The 15,463-nt window shown below is 35.5% G+C and overlaps 3 protein-coding genes across 4 annotated transcripts; 1 reads left to right on the top strand and 2 right to left on the bottom strand.

Moving 5' to 3' along the window:
• The first annotated feature begins 1,095 nt into the window (after positions 1 to 1,095).
• On the top strand, positions 1,096 to 7,296 carry LOC123223252 (protein ARABIDILLO 1-like). 2 transcript variants are annotated; one of them, XM_044646382.1, is made up of 12 exons: positions 1,098 to 3,140; positions 3,424 to 3,582; positions 3,673 to 3,753; positions 3,878 to 4,009; positions 4,183 to 4,310; positions 4,547 to 4,634; positions 5,051 to 5,145; positions 5,471 to 5,534; positions 5,652 to 5,827; positions 5,947 to 6,168; positions 6,567 to 6,651; positions 6,787 to 7,296. In XM_044646382.1, the coding sequence occupies exons 1-12, from the start codon at positions 1,794 to 1,796 to the stop codon at positions 6,967 to 6,969; spliced, it is 2,760 nt and encodes a 919-aa protein (XP_044502317.1). In that variant the 5' UTR covers positions 1,098 to 1,793; the 3' UTR covers positions 6,970 to 7,296. The 2 variants fall into 2 exon arrangements, with proteins under 2 accessions (XP_044502318.1, XP_044502317.1); XM_044646383.1 differs by lacking the exon at positions 3,673 to 3,753 and having other exon boundaries at positions 1,096 to 3,140.
• Positions 7,297 to 7,778: 482 nt separating this feature from the next.
• LOC123223254 (palmitoyl-protein thioesterase 1-like) lies at positions 7,779 to 13,563 on the bottom strand. Its single transcript, XM_044646386.1, has 12 exons — positions 12,256 to 13,563; positions 11,337 to 11,421; positions 10,933 to 10,984; positions 10,815 to 10,835; positions 10,675 to 10,728; positions 10,229 to 10,279; positions 9,537 to 9,599; positions 9,392 to 9,457; positions 9,085 to 9,123; positions 8,737 to 8,859; positions 8,543 to 8,635; positions 7,779 to 8,228 (listed from the first exon to the last, which is right to left on the bottom strand). Exons 1-12 carry the CDS (start codon positions 12,362 to 12,364, stop codon positions 7,944 to 7,946), a joined length of 1,041 nt encoding a protein of 346 aa, XP_044502321.1. The 5' UTR covers positions 12,365 to 13,563; the 3' UTR covers positions 7,779 to 7,943.
• A 253-nt stretch (positions 13,564 to 13,816) lies between these two features.
• On the bottom strand, positions 13,817 to 15,370 carry LOC123223253 (UPF0565 protein C2orf69 homolog). Its single transcript, XM_044646384.1, has 3 exons — positions 15,023 to 15,370; positions 14,647 to 14,937; positions 13,817 to 14,441 (listed from the first exon to the last, which is right to left on the bottom strand). The coding sequence occupies exons 1-3, from the start codon at positions 15,278 to 15,280 to the stop codon at positions 13,881 to 13,883; spliced, it is 1,110 nt and encodes a 369-aa protein (XP_044502319.1). The 5' UTR covers positions 15,281 to 15,370; the 3' UTR covers positions 13,817 to 13,880.
• Positions 15,371 to 15,463: the final 93 nt, after the last annotated feature.

Genomic DNA, 15,463 nt, shown 5'->3' with positions numbered 1-15,463 from the left:
ACTATAAGTTAATATAGTCAAATGACTAATTACAATTTATAAAAAACCGAGTCCTATAATTGGGGTTGAGTTCAACTTATTCGATTCGACCTTGAGCAACTTATGTTGAATTCATTCCTATTAATGACTACGCAAATTTTGATTCTTTCTCTATCATATTATTTAGTTTGGAAAATAAATTTTGATTTTTTATTATAAAAATTAGGGTTAGATTCGATTTAAGTCAAATCTAAATAATCAAATTTGAGATTGATTCAAATATAAATGAGTTAATTTGGGATTGACAACTTTATATTTGAACTCAGGTATATAATAATTAACCTTTAACTTGATTTAATCCAGTTCAAACTTAAATATTTTGATCAATCTGAACATTAACTGAAAATAAAACCCATCATTAGACTCAATTTTGGCTTATTTGATGTATGAACTCTTGTAGTTTGAATTAAATCTAACTTTATATGCATTTATGTGAATGTAATATATCCTTTTTTTTTCCAACCTTTTATTTTTTCAACCTATAATATAAAAAAGATAACAATCTTGAAAGGATCAATTTTTTTTTTTTTATTGATAAGGTATAATTTTTTTAATTAAAAGAATTGAATTTTCAAATTTTTATATTAAAAAATTATTTTTTTACTATTTTCTATTAAAAATATCAAACTAATCATATTATTTCTAAAATTTAAAATATATAAAATAAGCAATTATAATTACATTTATTTGGTATATTTATAAAAAAATACATAAATTTTAGTCTTTTTTATATTAAAATATGAAGTTAAAGGATTTTAATGATAAAATCTGAGAAATCATTCCTTTTAGAAAGAAAAGATGAGAATTCAATCATTTTAAAAATAATAATTTGATACGTAAGGTTGTTTTTATCCCAACAGATGAACTACCTCATATACACAAGAAAAGAAAAATTAATTATGAAATTTAGGAAGGCAAAAAATATAGTCTTATTATCTTATAGTAATATTGTTTTTGTATTTAAATATGGGTATATAACAGTATATATCAGGCAGCAGTACAAAAAAATGTATAAATACATGTAGAAACTGCAAAACCATGTGTTAAAATTTGATTACAACTCTCTAATCTTTGATCTTTTTTTTTTTTGTGCTGTAAATTTGTTCCAAAAATTTTGCCCTATCCCTGTAAACTCATCACAATCAAGTGTCTTTGTGTCTTTCAGGTTTTTTGCAGAATAAGAAAGAAAGTTAGGAGACAAAAGTGAACCATATATCTTTGAGCTTTAAGCTTTTGGCTTTTCTTCGCATTTAAACCTGAATTCTCTCCGACCCTCCTTGCACTTTCTTTCTATTAATATATATATATATTATACTATCTTTTGTTTTTCTTTTATAGTTTTCTCCATTGAAGTTGTTGTATGCAAATGCAATCTCATAAAAGGCAAGTGATTTATTTCACAAGATTCAAGATTTAAGGGTTTACCTACAAACCCACAAAGCCTGAGCTCCGAGGTTTGATGAAAGAATTGACTTTTGTCTCTACAATGCGTTTACCATTGTAAATTCTACTGTCAGGTGGTTGGATTTTTATAAATTATTAGTCTTTTGTATTCAATTCTGTTACTTGTTTGAGGATTAGGGTTTTTGAGGTCAAAGTCTATTGTTTTCTGCTTATTTAGTGTGTTGTGAGCCGGATTGGAGGTCGAGGGTTGATTAATTAATGGGCCATTTTGTTTTCTTTAATTGACTAAAGACTTAATGAAATTAAGGTTAAAGGGTGTTGGTAGCTGACATCTGCGAATTGATTGAGATATGAGTCGTAGATTGAGGCGTAAAGTGGCAAATAAGGGAAAGGAAAAGGTTTTTGTACCACGTTTCCCTGAAGTTGAGGACGAGGTTTTAGAAGCTGAGCGAAGTGGGGACGTTGATTGGACTAGTTTGCCTGATGACACAGTGATTCAGTTGTTTTCAAGTCTGAATTATAGAGACCGGGCAAACTTGTCAAAAACATGTAGAACATGGAGGGCTTTAGGTGCTTCTCCATGTTTGTGGAGTTCATTGGACCTTCGTGCACATAAATGTGATGCTACTATGGCAGCTTCACTTGCTTCCAGATGTGTGAATCTTCGAAAGCTTAGATTTCGTGGTGCAGAGTCTGCAGATGCAATAATATGCTTTCAGGCTAGGAATTTGCAAGAAATAAGTGGTGATTACTGTTGGAAGATAACTGATGCTACTTTATCTATGATTGTGGCTCGTCATGAAGCACTGGAAAGCCTTCAACTTGGGCCTGATTTCTGTGAGAGGATCACTAGTGATGCCATAAAAGCTATAGCTCTTTGCTGTCCCAAATTGAAGAAACTTCGACTGTCTGGGATTAGGGATATTTGTGGCGATGCCATCAACGCTTTGGCCAAGCATTGTCCGAATTTAGCAGATGTTGGGTTTTTAGACTGCTTGAATATTGATGAGGTGGCATTGGGAAATGTATCATCTGTTCATTTTCTCTCAATTGCTGGGACCTCAAATATGAAATGGCGTGTGGTTGCACAGATTTGGCATAAGCTGCCTAACTTAGTTGGGTTGGATGTTTCAAGAACTGATGTTGGTCCTACTACTATTGGCAGATTGCTATCGTCTAAGAGCTTGAAGGTTGTCTGTGCCTTGAATTGTCCAATTCTTGAAGAGGATCCCTGCTTTAGCACAGTTAAGAATAAAGACCAATTCATACATTCCCTTTATACTGACATTTTTAAAGGTCTAGCTTCTTTATATGCCAATACTACTCAAAAAGAGAAGAATGTATTTCTGGATTGGAGGAACTCAAAAAATAAAGATAAAAAATTGGATGAGATTATGACTTGGCTTGAATGGATTCTTTCCCATACACTTCTGCGTACTGCTGAGAGCGATCCTCTTGCTTTGAAGAATTTCTGGCTTACGCAGGGTGCTGCCCTATTGCTCAGTTTAATGCAGAGCTCACAAGAGGATGTTCAAGAAAGAGCAGCCACTGGACTTGCTACCTTTGTTGTCATTAATGATGAAAGTGCTAGCATAGATTGTGGAAGGGCTGAAGCAGTCATGAAAGATGGTGGCATACGTCTTCTGTTGCACCTTGCAAAATCCTGGCGGGAAGGACTTCAATCAGAGGCTGCAAAGGTAAGTTCTTTAATGGAGAACTAGCAATGACTTAGCCCACCTGTGCAGTTTGTGTTAAACTAATTTTCATTCAGTATTATTATTATTTTTTAACTTAATAAATTGGTCTGATTAAACTGATGACAAACATATGCCACAGTAACTTTCAGCAGTTTATTTTAGTCCATCTACATTATCTATGACTAAATTTATCAGTGTAATAGATGACCTTTGAGCATGATTTTCCTGCAAATCCGGTAGTAGTCTAATTTTACTTTCTTTTACATTTTCTTAAACTGTGTAGGCTATAGCAAACTTGTCTGTGAATCCCAATGTTGCAAAAGCTGTTGCAGAAGATGGAGGAATCGATGTCCTTGCATATTTGGCTGGGTCCATGAATAGGCTGGTAGCTGAAGAGGCTGCTGGAGGGCTATGGAATTTATCTGTCGGAGAAGAGCATAAGGTTATTTATGTTGTTACACTTTCATTGGTTTCATCATCTTATGGTGTGTGCTTAAAATTTATTTTGTGAAAATTTGAGATTCTTTATTAGGGCGCTATTGCTGAGGCTGGTGGAATAAAAGCTTTAGTTGAACTTATAGATAAATGGTTCTCTAGTGGTGATGGTGTTCTGGTATATTCCTAACTTCTATTTGCTTAGGTTAAATGCTTTATTTGTAATGTATTCTTTTACTTGCATATGAATGATGTTTTATGAACTTATGCTGTTGGTTGGGTTCCACAATTTGTGTTTATAGGAGCGTGCAGCTGGTGCTTTGGCAAATTTGGCAGCTGATGACAAGTGTAGTATGGAAGTTGCTATGGCAGGTGGTGTACATGCTTTGGTGATGCTTGCTCGTAATTGCAAGTTTGAGGGAGTGCAAGAGCAGGTAATACTAGTTTAGTGTTCTTAGAAATCTGAATAATTTTATATTCATAGCATGTTTCAAGTGCAGTTTAGTTGCTTTTGTATTTATTTTCTTGCATTTATAAATTGGTCTATTTTCTGTGCTCTCTTTTTGTGATTTTGTTGTTCCTTGATGTCTCATCCACTATACTTCAGGCTGCCCGCGCGTTGGCTAACTTGGCTGCTCATGGAGATAGCAATAGCAACAATTCTGCTGTTGGACAAGAGGCAGGTGCTCTTGAAGCCCTTGTTCAACTTACACACTCTCCCCATGAAGGTGTTAGGTACTTTATAACTAATCCAGAAGCTATCTCTTAAGCTGTTCTTGAATTTCTCTGATGCATTTTTTGATTGATGTCATTTTATAATTATGCTTTGCGTCTTTGTGTAATTATTAGATATTGCAATTGCATTTTAATTTACATTATAAAAAGTTTTAAGCTGTAAAAACATATTGATATAGGGTGGAAGGTGTCTTGTTTTTAATGGATTAAGCATCATTACATCTGTTCATCAACAGGCAAGAAGCTGCTGGTGCTTTATGGAATTTGTCATTTGATGACAGGAATCGAGAAGCAATAGCAGCAGCTGGTGGCGTAGAGGCTCTGGTATGTGTTTTAGTTTGTTCAAATGTAAAATATGTAATATTTTGTAATCCAAGGAGGTTAGTCTTTGGAACAACTTGAATGTTTAGGTGGCTCCTAATGGAGTATTACTTTCGATAGTAAAGAGATTGCTTTGTGCAGAAGTTCTTTAAGCTATTCAGTGACAGTCCAGTATTTTCGTGGACGCTATATATACATCAAGAGCACATAAAAGTAAACACCATTTTTATGGGAATACCTACATACTAAAAGAGCACATGTCATGGCTTTCTTTTTGTTGAAATTGATCTGTATCTGTAATGATATTTTTTATTCCTTCCTGCAAGCAAACTGTTGTTTCTCCTATGCAACTATAAGAGCAGAGATGTCAGGACTCATTTTCGTTTTCACCACATGTTGAAACTTTGTTGTGTATGTAGGTTGCCCTTGCACAATCCTGTTCAAATGCCTCCCTAGGTCTGCAGGAGAGGGCAGCTGGTGCTCTTTGGGGATTGTCTGTGTCTGAAGCTAATTGGTATTTCTATGAGTTTCATAATCTCAAACATACACACGTCTGAAATTATGCTTTTATAATATCCAATCACTGACTATTCTGGCATCCAGCTCTTCAGATTGAGACACATTTCATGCTTTGTGCTACAGCATGGACTCTAAACTTACTCAGTTATTAATCATTATTTTCTTCAACCCCTCCACACCTTAATCATGCTTCCCTATTAGTCATTGGGTGGTTATATAATATGGCTAATAATGCTTTTTTTCTTGTGATGTGGGGCATTTACCTGATAATATTATATACTTACATACTAATGCTTTACATAATTATTGGTCTTAATCAGCATTGCTATTGGACGAGAAGGAGGTGTTGCGCCTCTGATTGCACTTGCACGTTCAGAGGCTGAAGTAAGTAATTTTATTAATGATGTCTGAAAAAGAAAATGCCTAAGTATCTTGTACTTCATGGTATAGTCAATGCAACTCAATTATGATACCTGATTTGACGTTGTATTTCATTTCCAGGATGTCCATGAAACTGCTGCAGGAGCTCTTTGGAATCTTGCTTTTAATCCTGGGAATGCTTTACGTATAGTGGAGGAAGGGGGAGTTCCTGCCCTTGTTCACTTATGTTGTTCTTCAGTATCAAAGATGGCACGCTTCATGGCTGCGTTGGCATTGGCTTACATGTTTGATGGCAGGTACTACTGTGTAACTTAACCTATTTCAATATCTGATATTATCTTTCATTTTTTTCTGTCATCTATTTTCCTAATTCTTTCAAGATATATTTATTTTTTTAATTTTATGAACTGCACAGAATGGATGAATTTGCGCTGATAGGAACTTCATCAGAAAGCACCTCAAAGAGTGTGAGCTTAGATGGGGCTAGAAGGATGGCTTTGAAGCGTATAGAAGCTTTTGTTCTTACATTTTCTGATCCACAGGCATTTGCTACTGCTGCTGCATCATCTGCTCCAGCAGCATTGTCACAAGTAACAGAAAGAGCTCGTATTCAAGAAGCAGGACATTTAAGATGCAGGTCTCTCTCTCTCTCTCTCTGACATTTTCCATCCAACATGAGGGAGTTAAAGTAGAAGAATTTTTGCAGCTACTTACTTCGTTTGTCTAACCCTCCCTAATTAATGGAATTACGAGTTTAAAATCTTCCCTAGAATGCCTTTATATGTTTTGCTAATTTTCTGAAACTGGTAACTCATAATGCTGTATACATTTGACACTTGAAAGTCTCTGAAATATCTGTGAATTCACTAAAGGAAATGGGGAGCAAAGTTCTTGTCTCTGCAGGTTAACTTTGACACTTTTAATTACTTGTGAGCCAAAGAGAGGGATAGACTAGCAATGCCTCTATATATAGGGTAAAAGAGAAAAGAAAAACTCTTCTTTTTGTTTAATGTTGTGTTGCCCTATGTGTCTCAGTGGAGCTGAAATAGGAAGATTCATAGCCATGCTACGCAACCCATCTTCTATACTGAAGGCCTGTGCAGCATTTGCGCTTCTCCAGGTAGTACCACTCTCCAAGGGTCCTCAAAATTTTCCATTATAGGCCCTTTTGGTTCCTTGTCCTACTAATTCAAGAGTTTGATAGGCATTTTGCTGCTTGACTGGGTGTTCATGTATCTTAATTTCTCTATTGCAGTTTACCATTCCTGGTGGTCGGCATGCAGTACATCATGCAAGTCTTATGCAGGGTGTTGGGGCAGCACGGGTTCTTCGTGCTGCAGCTGCAGCTGCAACTGCCCCACTCGAAGCTAAAATATTTGCTAGAGTTGTACTTCGGAACCTTGAGCGCCACAACCAGTATGTAGAACTATCAATATAAAAGAGCATCTTTTACAGATGTATATTTACCCAGAATAGTCAATGTGGCTATTCATATAGTAGAGCTATGGATCCCATTGCTAGCGGTGTCAGAAACTGTAAGAATATTTTTCTGCTTTTTGTAACTATATATAAGTGAACCAAAGTCAAGTGCCCAAGCTAGCATACAGCTTAATCTTTTCTCCTCTTTTCTCCCCTTTTTGTAACAAATCTTTCATGTAAAAGGTACTTTGGGTGGGGGATTGTTTAAGAATGAAAACGTAATTCTTTTCTTTGTATTCTTTATGACAATATCTGCTGAAAGAGCGTAGATATTACAGTTGTTTTAGACGTTATCTTCAGTTAGGTTTAACCATTTACCAGTATCTTGGAAATTTAAGGGTATGCTTATATTTTGTTGTCTTAATATTGGTTGCGTGTTCGTTGGCAGCTTGAGTGCATGGGAACTGATACTAGGCCGACCTAGGTTGAAATTAAATAAGACTCAACTTAAGATTAGTTTGAACTTAAAAAAGTCAATTTGAGATTCATAATTTAAAATTTGGATTTAATTCAAAAACAATTTAACTTTGAATTTGATTTGAGTCTGTTTGGATTCAAATGTTAGAATCAATTTGAACTCGGCTCACTTTATGAAAACAAGTCCAATACTTGGTTCAAACTCGGATAGTTCAATTCAAGTTTGAATCCAAGATTGTGCAGCATGTATTCTGATTATTTAATGATCTGACATTAAATTTCAGAATTTGGAATTTGATATAATAACTGGCATAGTAATTCCAGAGAAAAATGTGAGCAGAACACGACATATTACAGTCAATAATCAAAACTTTTCTCATCTTCCAACCATATACTCCAACAGAAAATAATCAGTGAGCAGTCACACAATTTGACAGTCAAATCAATAATGATCCACGAGAAACTGATAAAATAGTGACACACTGTCCATCCTCATTTATAGGACTGTGATATCATTTAGGATACAACGGATAGCAAATGTTGATCCTGGCTAAACCCACCAATATTCACAAACAAGTTCCACATTGATGACAGCCATCCGTGAGTATAAGATGAAGATGATGATTCTGTTATCATAATCTGTGTTGTTGATGATGTCTGGTTTTCCAAGTAAGGAACTATGTATGTTTTCATATCACTGCACGATATCTGAAGGTGATTCCCAGAAACGTTTATGAATTTAACTTTCCCAGCCTCATCCAAGGTCTTCAAACCAATCCAGTCATCAATATACAGTGGTGTCTGCACATATATCACATAAAAAAATTCACTAAATATGGGAACAATTGTTATGTTCTCGTTTTATGGGAAACTGTAACATCTTAGTTCAATAAGTCACTTAAGAAGTCTGCCACAGTGTCTTGACAGATCAGGAGATAAAAACAAACTATTTGATCAATCTTTTCTTATCATCCCCAAGTTATGTGATATACTCATATATAACTAATATATTTTTTATACTTTGTCGATGTAAGATTTATGTAGGGTGTTACAAAAACCAGGAAAGATGCAAAATTTATCATCTTCAGTAGCCAGTCACTGATAAAATACATTACCTCTTGGGCGGATAAAATAGTATCAAAGGACCCATCTGGATAATAACCAAACCAGGAGGTCTCCTTAGGTATCAAAACTGCATCCTGCTCAAACTGAGTCATGTTGCAGGCAAAGAATGAGAAAAGAATCAACAATCATATCCACAGGGCCAAAGAATGTAAGAGGGACACACCACAATAACTCTTGAACTCACCATGATAAGCACCAAATTCTCCAAGCTAGCAAAACGTTCCTTGTAAGTGGAATTTCTTTTATCAGCAAGTTCATTGTTAAGTATTGGGAGAAACCTACATCCTTTTAGATAATCAGGAATGTCCTGGATTTAGAGAAAATAAGGAAAAATAGTTAAAGCAAACTTAGATAAGTTGCACAAACTGAGCACACGTGCAATTAAGACAGGCAAAGAATAATCCCCATAAATGTACACTTCTGATCAAGAAAAAGATATATGCAACAATTATTATAGAAAAAAATTATTTCACATTTCAGAAAGAATAGGCAGCCATGTATATTTTAAGCTAAGCCAAACCATAGTACTCACAGTTGGTATTTTAACATAGCCACTGGGAGCCAAATGTTCCTGCAATTTTATCAAAGATACACACCAAAACGCTATTAATTGCAATATGAGATAGAAAGCAAGAAAGAAAACTGGAGTTGTGAAGGAAGAATCCATCTGTAAAAATGAATTAAAATGTCAATATGGCCTAAAAATTCAATAGGCTGTTACTGGGTTGGGAGTGGGATTAACTGTTTGTATTTGTTCCAACACGGTCTTTCACTTTCATCTCAACTTATGTGATTGAAATGAAAGGTGAGGACTTGAAGGCTTAAGTAAAATTTCACACCTGTACATAGTTGCTGTAGATCTCTGACTTAATTAAACTATCCAGGAGAATGCATATCAATGCAGACTGCAAAAAGGAGAATATCAAATCACACTGCACTAATAGGCTGAAAAAAGACCAACGTCAATTTGTGGTGATCACTTACACCACAAAATGGAATTGAAGCAGTACCAGCGTGGATGCCTGCCAGTGATATAAAATTCTTTACCTGTTCCAGTATAGAAAAAAGGGGTTGCAATAAACAATATAGAATTCAAAAGAGTTGTAACACAATGCAATGTAGGAGGAAATAATGGCAAAGTGAAGAAGACAATGATAAAATTAAGATGAGATGAAGGTATGAGCTCAAACTATCATACGGTATTAAATATAATGTTGATTCTCAACATACAGCTTAGTTGAAAAACAAGAGTAGACTTCTTTTCTTCTTTTGGAAAGATATGAAACCACTTTGAGTAGACAGCACTTTAGTTCTGTATGTATAGCTGATCCCACAACTACCATAAGGCTAAATAGCCAGAAGCAGAAATGAGTATAAAAACTGGGTAGAGATATATAAGCAGGAAACTAGGTCCTTCATGTGGTGAATTTTCTCAATACTACATTGATTTGTCAAGGTGAATTTTCTCAATACTGCGAAGATACTTCATTTATAGCATATCATACAATACTTAATATGTTTGTGTAATACTTCATGTACAGAAATTTGGATGCCCATAGAGAGTGTAGATGCATAAGAAAATGATGGTGGCATATTCAAATGAGTCAAAACAATGTTTGTGTAAAAATAAAGAAAATTAGGTGCAAAATGAGAAGGAACATGAAATTGGTTCTTACAGAAGGTCCTCCATCACAAAATTCAACAATTCCTCGACCAATCATAGTACCCTATGGAAAAAAAGATAATGTAAAATGTTAAGCGAGCAGTCTAGTTAAACATCAGTTTTAGTACTAGCACCAATAATAACAAGAGATTGGAATTTAAGGTACTTGAAATCCAACTTTATGAATTTAATCATATATAAACTCAACAAAAGACTTCTAGATGCCAGTGAGAATGAACCAAGGAATCGAAATATATAAGCCAATCTATGTTTTAAAGGTCCGAGAGAGAATTGAGTTTGTTGACATATAATCTGTCATACAATTATCGATTACAGAAAACCAGGAGGATTGGGGTCCTGAGAATGCCCTCTTATGGACAGAAAATACAAATAAAATGAAATTTTCCACGGGAAATTCCAAAGGTCCAAAACTGTTGTCAGCCTTACAAAGTCAATTACCTGAGAAAGTCCCACTATGTTGTAACCCTCACTAAGTTCACTCATACCCTTCACCTGTAATGTTGAAATTTGACAAGAAGAAAGTTAAACTTGAGTGCGGAACAATGATGTGATAACATATTACCAAATGGCTTTATGACCTTCTCACAAGCAATTTTTGTCTGCAAGAACAGTAAGTGTGATACATTAGAATTGAATTTATCAAAACATAAACATTCTAAATGAAAAGACCCCTCATATAATCTATTCAGGTGTCACCTGTTCCTTAAGGGGCATAGTCCAAGAGTCCCATGATCCATCTCCAATTTCTCTACAGAGAAGCATAACATTAAGGGAAACTCATTCAGTTTGCTCCACACTTGCCTGGTCAGAGGAATCAAAGTTCCACATACACAAACATTGGAAGAAGGCAGCAGCAGTACACAGGAAAACGTTACACCAAATGCAGGCATGTGGACAAATTTACTGTTTATCTGGTATGCTGAGCTTGATTTGATAACATAAATGCTAAATTTCAATCTCTTTATGGTTTTCCAGCCAGAAGTATAAGTTAGCAATAATTTTTGACACACACACAGAGCTAATAACTTCATGGTTGAAATCTAGCCTCTGTAAGTTAGACTTAAGTTGGAAAAGAGTAAAATGCAAAAATGAAAGCATACATGCAGTATCCTTGAGAGCCAGACCAATTGCTTAAAAGCTCAGTAAACTTTGTGACTCCTCGGTTACTGCATTTATCACTAATGCCTGCCACAAAGCACATACAAAAGGTCAGTACAGTACAATAAAGGTTCGCACATTGGATTGCCTCCTTATAGTTCCTTATCAGAAGCGTGAAAAACATGCTGCTAATCAAGTAGTAGCCTAAAATTTGATTACAATGATGCATCTATGAATAATAGAAAAGCAAAATTCTATAAAATATGTCTCATTTAATCTTCTTTAACAAGCCAATACTTGCGTGAAAAAAAAATATATTGATAGTATGTGGTTTAAAGAGGAAGTGAGAAGCACTGAACCAAATACTGGAGCAACAAATTTCCATTTGCAATAGCATAATACAAATTTTCATACCCTTGAAAATATGAATATAATATTCAAGGCATAGTAGATGAAATTTTTTATCAGACCCAGAAAAGAAATATGGGTATAACCGAGCATGTAACCATTTTTCATACACTTAATAGCACATGTGAGATAAATTCTTCACAGGACATTAATAAAAAAGCTGTAGTCCGAAACAAGCCTACTGATAGCTTATTTCTTTCAGAACAAGATCCAGTCACAAAATTTCAGAGGAAACCAACAGACCATTTATTAATTGCTGGAACTAGAACACAGTAGTCAAGTGGAAAACTAATTAACCACATATCAGCAAGTCAAACTCATCAAATTTTGTTCTTCCCTTTCATAAATTCCAAGCAAACCCAGATAGTAAATAACTATTTGCAAAAAGATATTATGATAGATAATAAAGAACAAAAGCAGGACAGGTTTCATAAAAGACAATCCGTTATAAACTTACAACAAACCTGATCAAGAATTTACATGCTAATAATAACAAAGAGGAGAGAAAACTACCATGCAAAACTATGAAAGGAACAGAGTACGAGAGTGGGATAAGACAGAAGAAGCTGAGGACGATGAAGATGGTCAATAACTGTACATGAGCCATTTTTGCCGTATTCATTTAAGTATAGAAAAAGGCGGAAGATTCTTAGTTGACCAACAACATTAGTAATTTGCAGAAAGAGCTCGATCTAAGGAACCTGCTACAATGTTCTTGGGATTCTGGAAGAAACAAAAACTGTAAGTGAGAGCGAGGCGTTGGACTTTGATTAGATGACCAGGCTGTCACGCGCCAACTACCATTCTATATCTGTTCGGTCTTCTTCCAAGATAAATCCACGTTCAGAATAAGTCCGATGTACTAAATTCTATCGAGAGTCTAGACCGTGCCACGCCTCGCCACCTTCACGCTACTGTGTAGCCGTGCAAGCACGCGCCCCCTTAAAATTTTCTATCTTTTCACCTTATTTTAAGATAATTCTTCCGATTCATATGTTCTATGCAGGGTCACTCCTTGATATGTAATTTGTATAAAGAATTTGTGCATATAATATTATTTTTATTTTATAATTTATAAGATGAAGCAGTATTATTTGTATCTGTAAAATTCAACTTGAACAAACGAATTTCAAATTGAAGTTTCGATTTGATAAACTCAGTTTGAGATTAATGTCTGCTGGCATCACATTGTGGCATGGGAGTTCCACTTGCCCCCTTCTCTTTTCAAAACCATTATTTCCTGAGATCTGCAGCCTTCGGTTTAATAGGCAATCACAATGCAGCCAGCCCGATCTCCTTCATCCGCTTGTTCAAGATCTGTACAAATATTGATGGCTCCCTTGTCCCTTCATGTGCGTCCATAACTGCCGCAAGGTAGACTCTATCGCTTCTCTGAAATACTGCAATCAACCTCCGTAACACTACAGCCTACCTCCTTTTTTTACCCCTTTTCTCCTCATCAGATCCTTAAATTCCTCTTCATTTTTCCTCTGTGACATACAAATTTCTCAACATGACTTAGTTCTCATCATTCCATGGCTTCATGTCAAAAACTTTGTTCAAGACTCTCTCAGCCCTTGTAACATCCTTTCAGTTCCCACATGCACATATAAATAAACTAAGAATTGTTCCATTTGCCTCATAAGGCATGCTATGGATTAATTTTTCAGCTTCCTCCAAGCATCCTGTCCTCCCTAATAAAATTACCATACCATATTGCTCAGTTTTTGAGCCAAGTTCAGTACAAACATTGGTTGATCTGTCAAGTTTCCTCCAAACAAACTGATGAACCCAACTGCCCAAATCCAAAGCATACAAATCAGCAATAGCTGGAACAATACTTACAATGGTTACCTCATCAGGCTCTTAATCTCCTTGCTTGCTTGTAGTTCATGGAAAAACTTCAATGCTACATGGGGCTGTTTATTTTGGTAATATCCACCAATCATCACATTCCAAGAAAACAGGTTAATGAGTCCATTCACATGTAAACAGCACTGATAAGGTAAAAAGTGTATCAAAATTAAATCTTTAGAACAGATAATGATGTGCCACACAAAATGAGATCAAGTCATATGCAAGCCTTTTTTATATACATATATAATGTATTGCTAAGACAATTTCATTTTTACAAACACTCAATTAACATTCAGACTCTCAATGATTTCAAAATGCATCTGCATATTAGGAGGTCTATCAGCAAAATAAAATCTTTCACACACCTGTAAAATCCCACCATTCTTATGAGATTCCTGTTCAAGCAGATGAACCAATTTATCCTTCTCATCACAAATCCAAGCACGCCTACCATCACACCATTGCCTAGGAGTTCCATGAAGGATGAAATGGAGTCCTCTAGAACTCTCCATAAGGCGTTTGGAGATTCTTTCAATCACATTAGGGTCAGATATATATGCACCAGCAGAGTTTAAGCCTACATCTATATAATGAATCTCTTTAATGCTGTCTAAAAGGCCTTCTTTAGTTGTTGGTACAATTTGAATCTCTTCTTGGATGGCGGCCCCACTTCCAATGGATTTTCCTTCTAAGAACGCAAGCTCACTTATGAGCTGGTTAAGAACAACACCGCCCTTACTAAAACCCAGGATGAGTGTTCTGGGTTGATAATCATAAAAATATGTTTCACAAGTGTTAGCAGAGCATGGTTCTCCCACTGCTGTTGAAATAATATTCTTTGCCTGCGAATTGTGATATTTACATAATCAAGAGTAAATGAAATCTTTTAGTGGATGTCTCAATTGTTAACATCATGCAGAAAATAAAATCGATTATTATATGATACAAAGTTCAGTGGGAGAAATCTGCTCGAAAGATCAATGATCAACATTTGAATAACCATATCCTATTGTTCATACGTAAATGATAAAATTAACGAAAAAATACCTCCTGAAGAGAATTTGACAAGAGAGAAACGGTGACTGTTGAAGCAGGGTATCCAATTGGGCTGTACGATTCTGGCTCTCCCGTGGAAGTCATAGATGGGATAAATTCTTTGTAAAGAGCAAAAGGGCCATTGAAAACAGAAGCCTCAATAACCCAGGCATTAACAGAAGCACCAAACTTAGAAACAAGAATTTCAGCTACTTTCTGTAAATCAGATAGCTTTTCAATCACAGGATTTCCTGTCCCTGCGACACGGTCTCCATGAAAGAATATTGCATTTGCAGAAGGCACCTGAACGAAATTTAATAGCAAAAAATAAATTACGATTCTGTTGTTGATGGTTGTCTTTATAGCTGGTTATATAAAGAAAACTTACAGTTAGGGTTTTTGGAGAAGAAGAAGAGAGACAGAGAGATGCCCCAACTCTATAAAAGCTCTTGTTGTTTGGGCATAGCGGAATCTTCAAAATACCACTCCATCGTTCCATTTGAGAAGTCAGACAGAGTACCGGCTTCTGCTTCACACTTTTCCACTCCCATACAAATGGAAGGGAGGAAGACAGAACGTTTTGGGCTTTAAAGTAACCGTAATCCTGGGATGGGCTTAGAGAATCAAGGCCATATAGAAAACCCATACAAAAATTAGACCAGCTTTATGATGGCCTATGGCTGTAGCCCGTTCAGAATTAGGAGGGAGGGGTTTTGTATCTTCATGTGGGATGATAGTATATAATACATGTTGCATATTCTTTATCAAATGGACTCCTGGTATTTAGAACGCTATTCACTATTCTTCTTCTTTTTTCCTATTATTATTA

Source organism: Mangifera indica, chromosome 8, assembly GCF_011075055.1.
Source record: "Mangifera indica cultivar Alphonso chromosome 8, CATAS_Mindica_2.1, whole genome shotgun sequence".
In the NCBI taxonomy this organism is placed as follows: Eukaryota; Viridiplantae; Streptophyta; class Magnoliopsida; order Sapindales; family Anacardiaceae; genus Mangifera; species Mangifera indica.
Note: the sequence above shows the minus strand (reverse complement) of the source record. Positions and strands in the feature narration are given on the sequence as shown.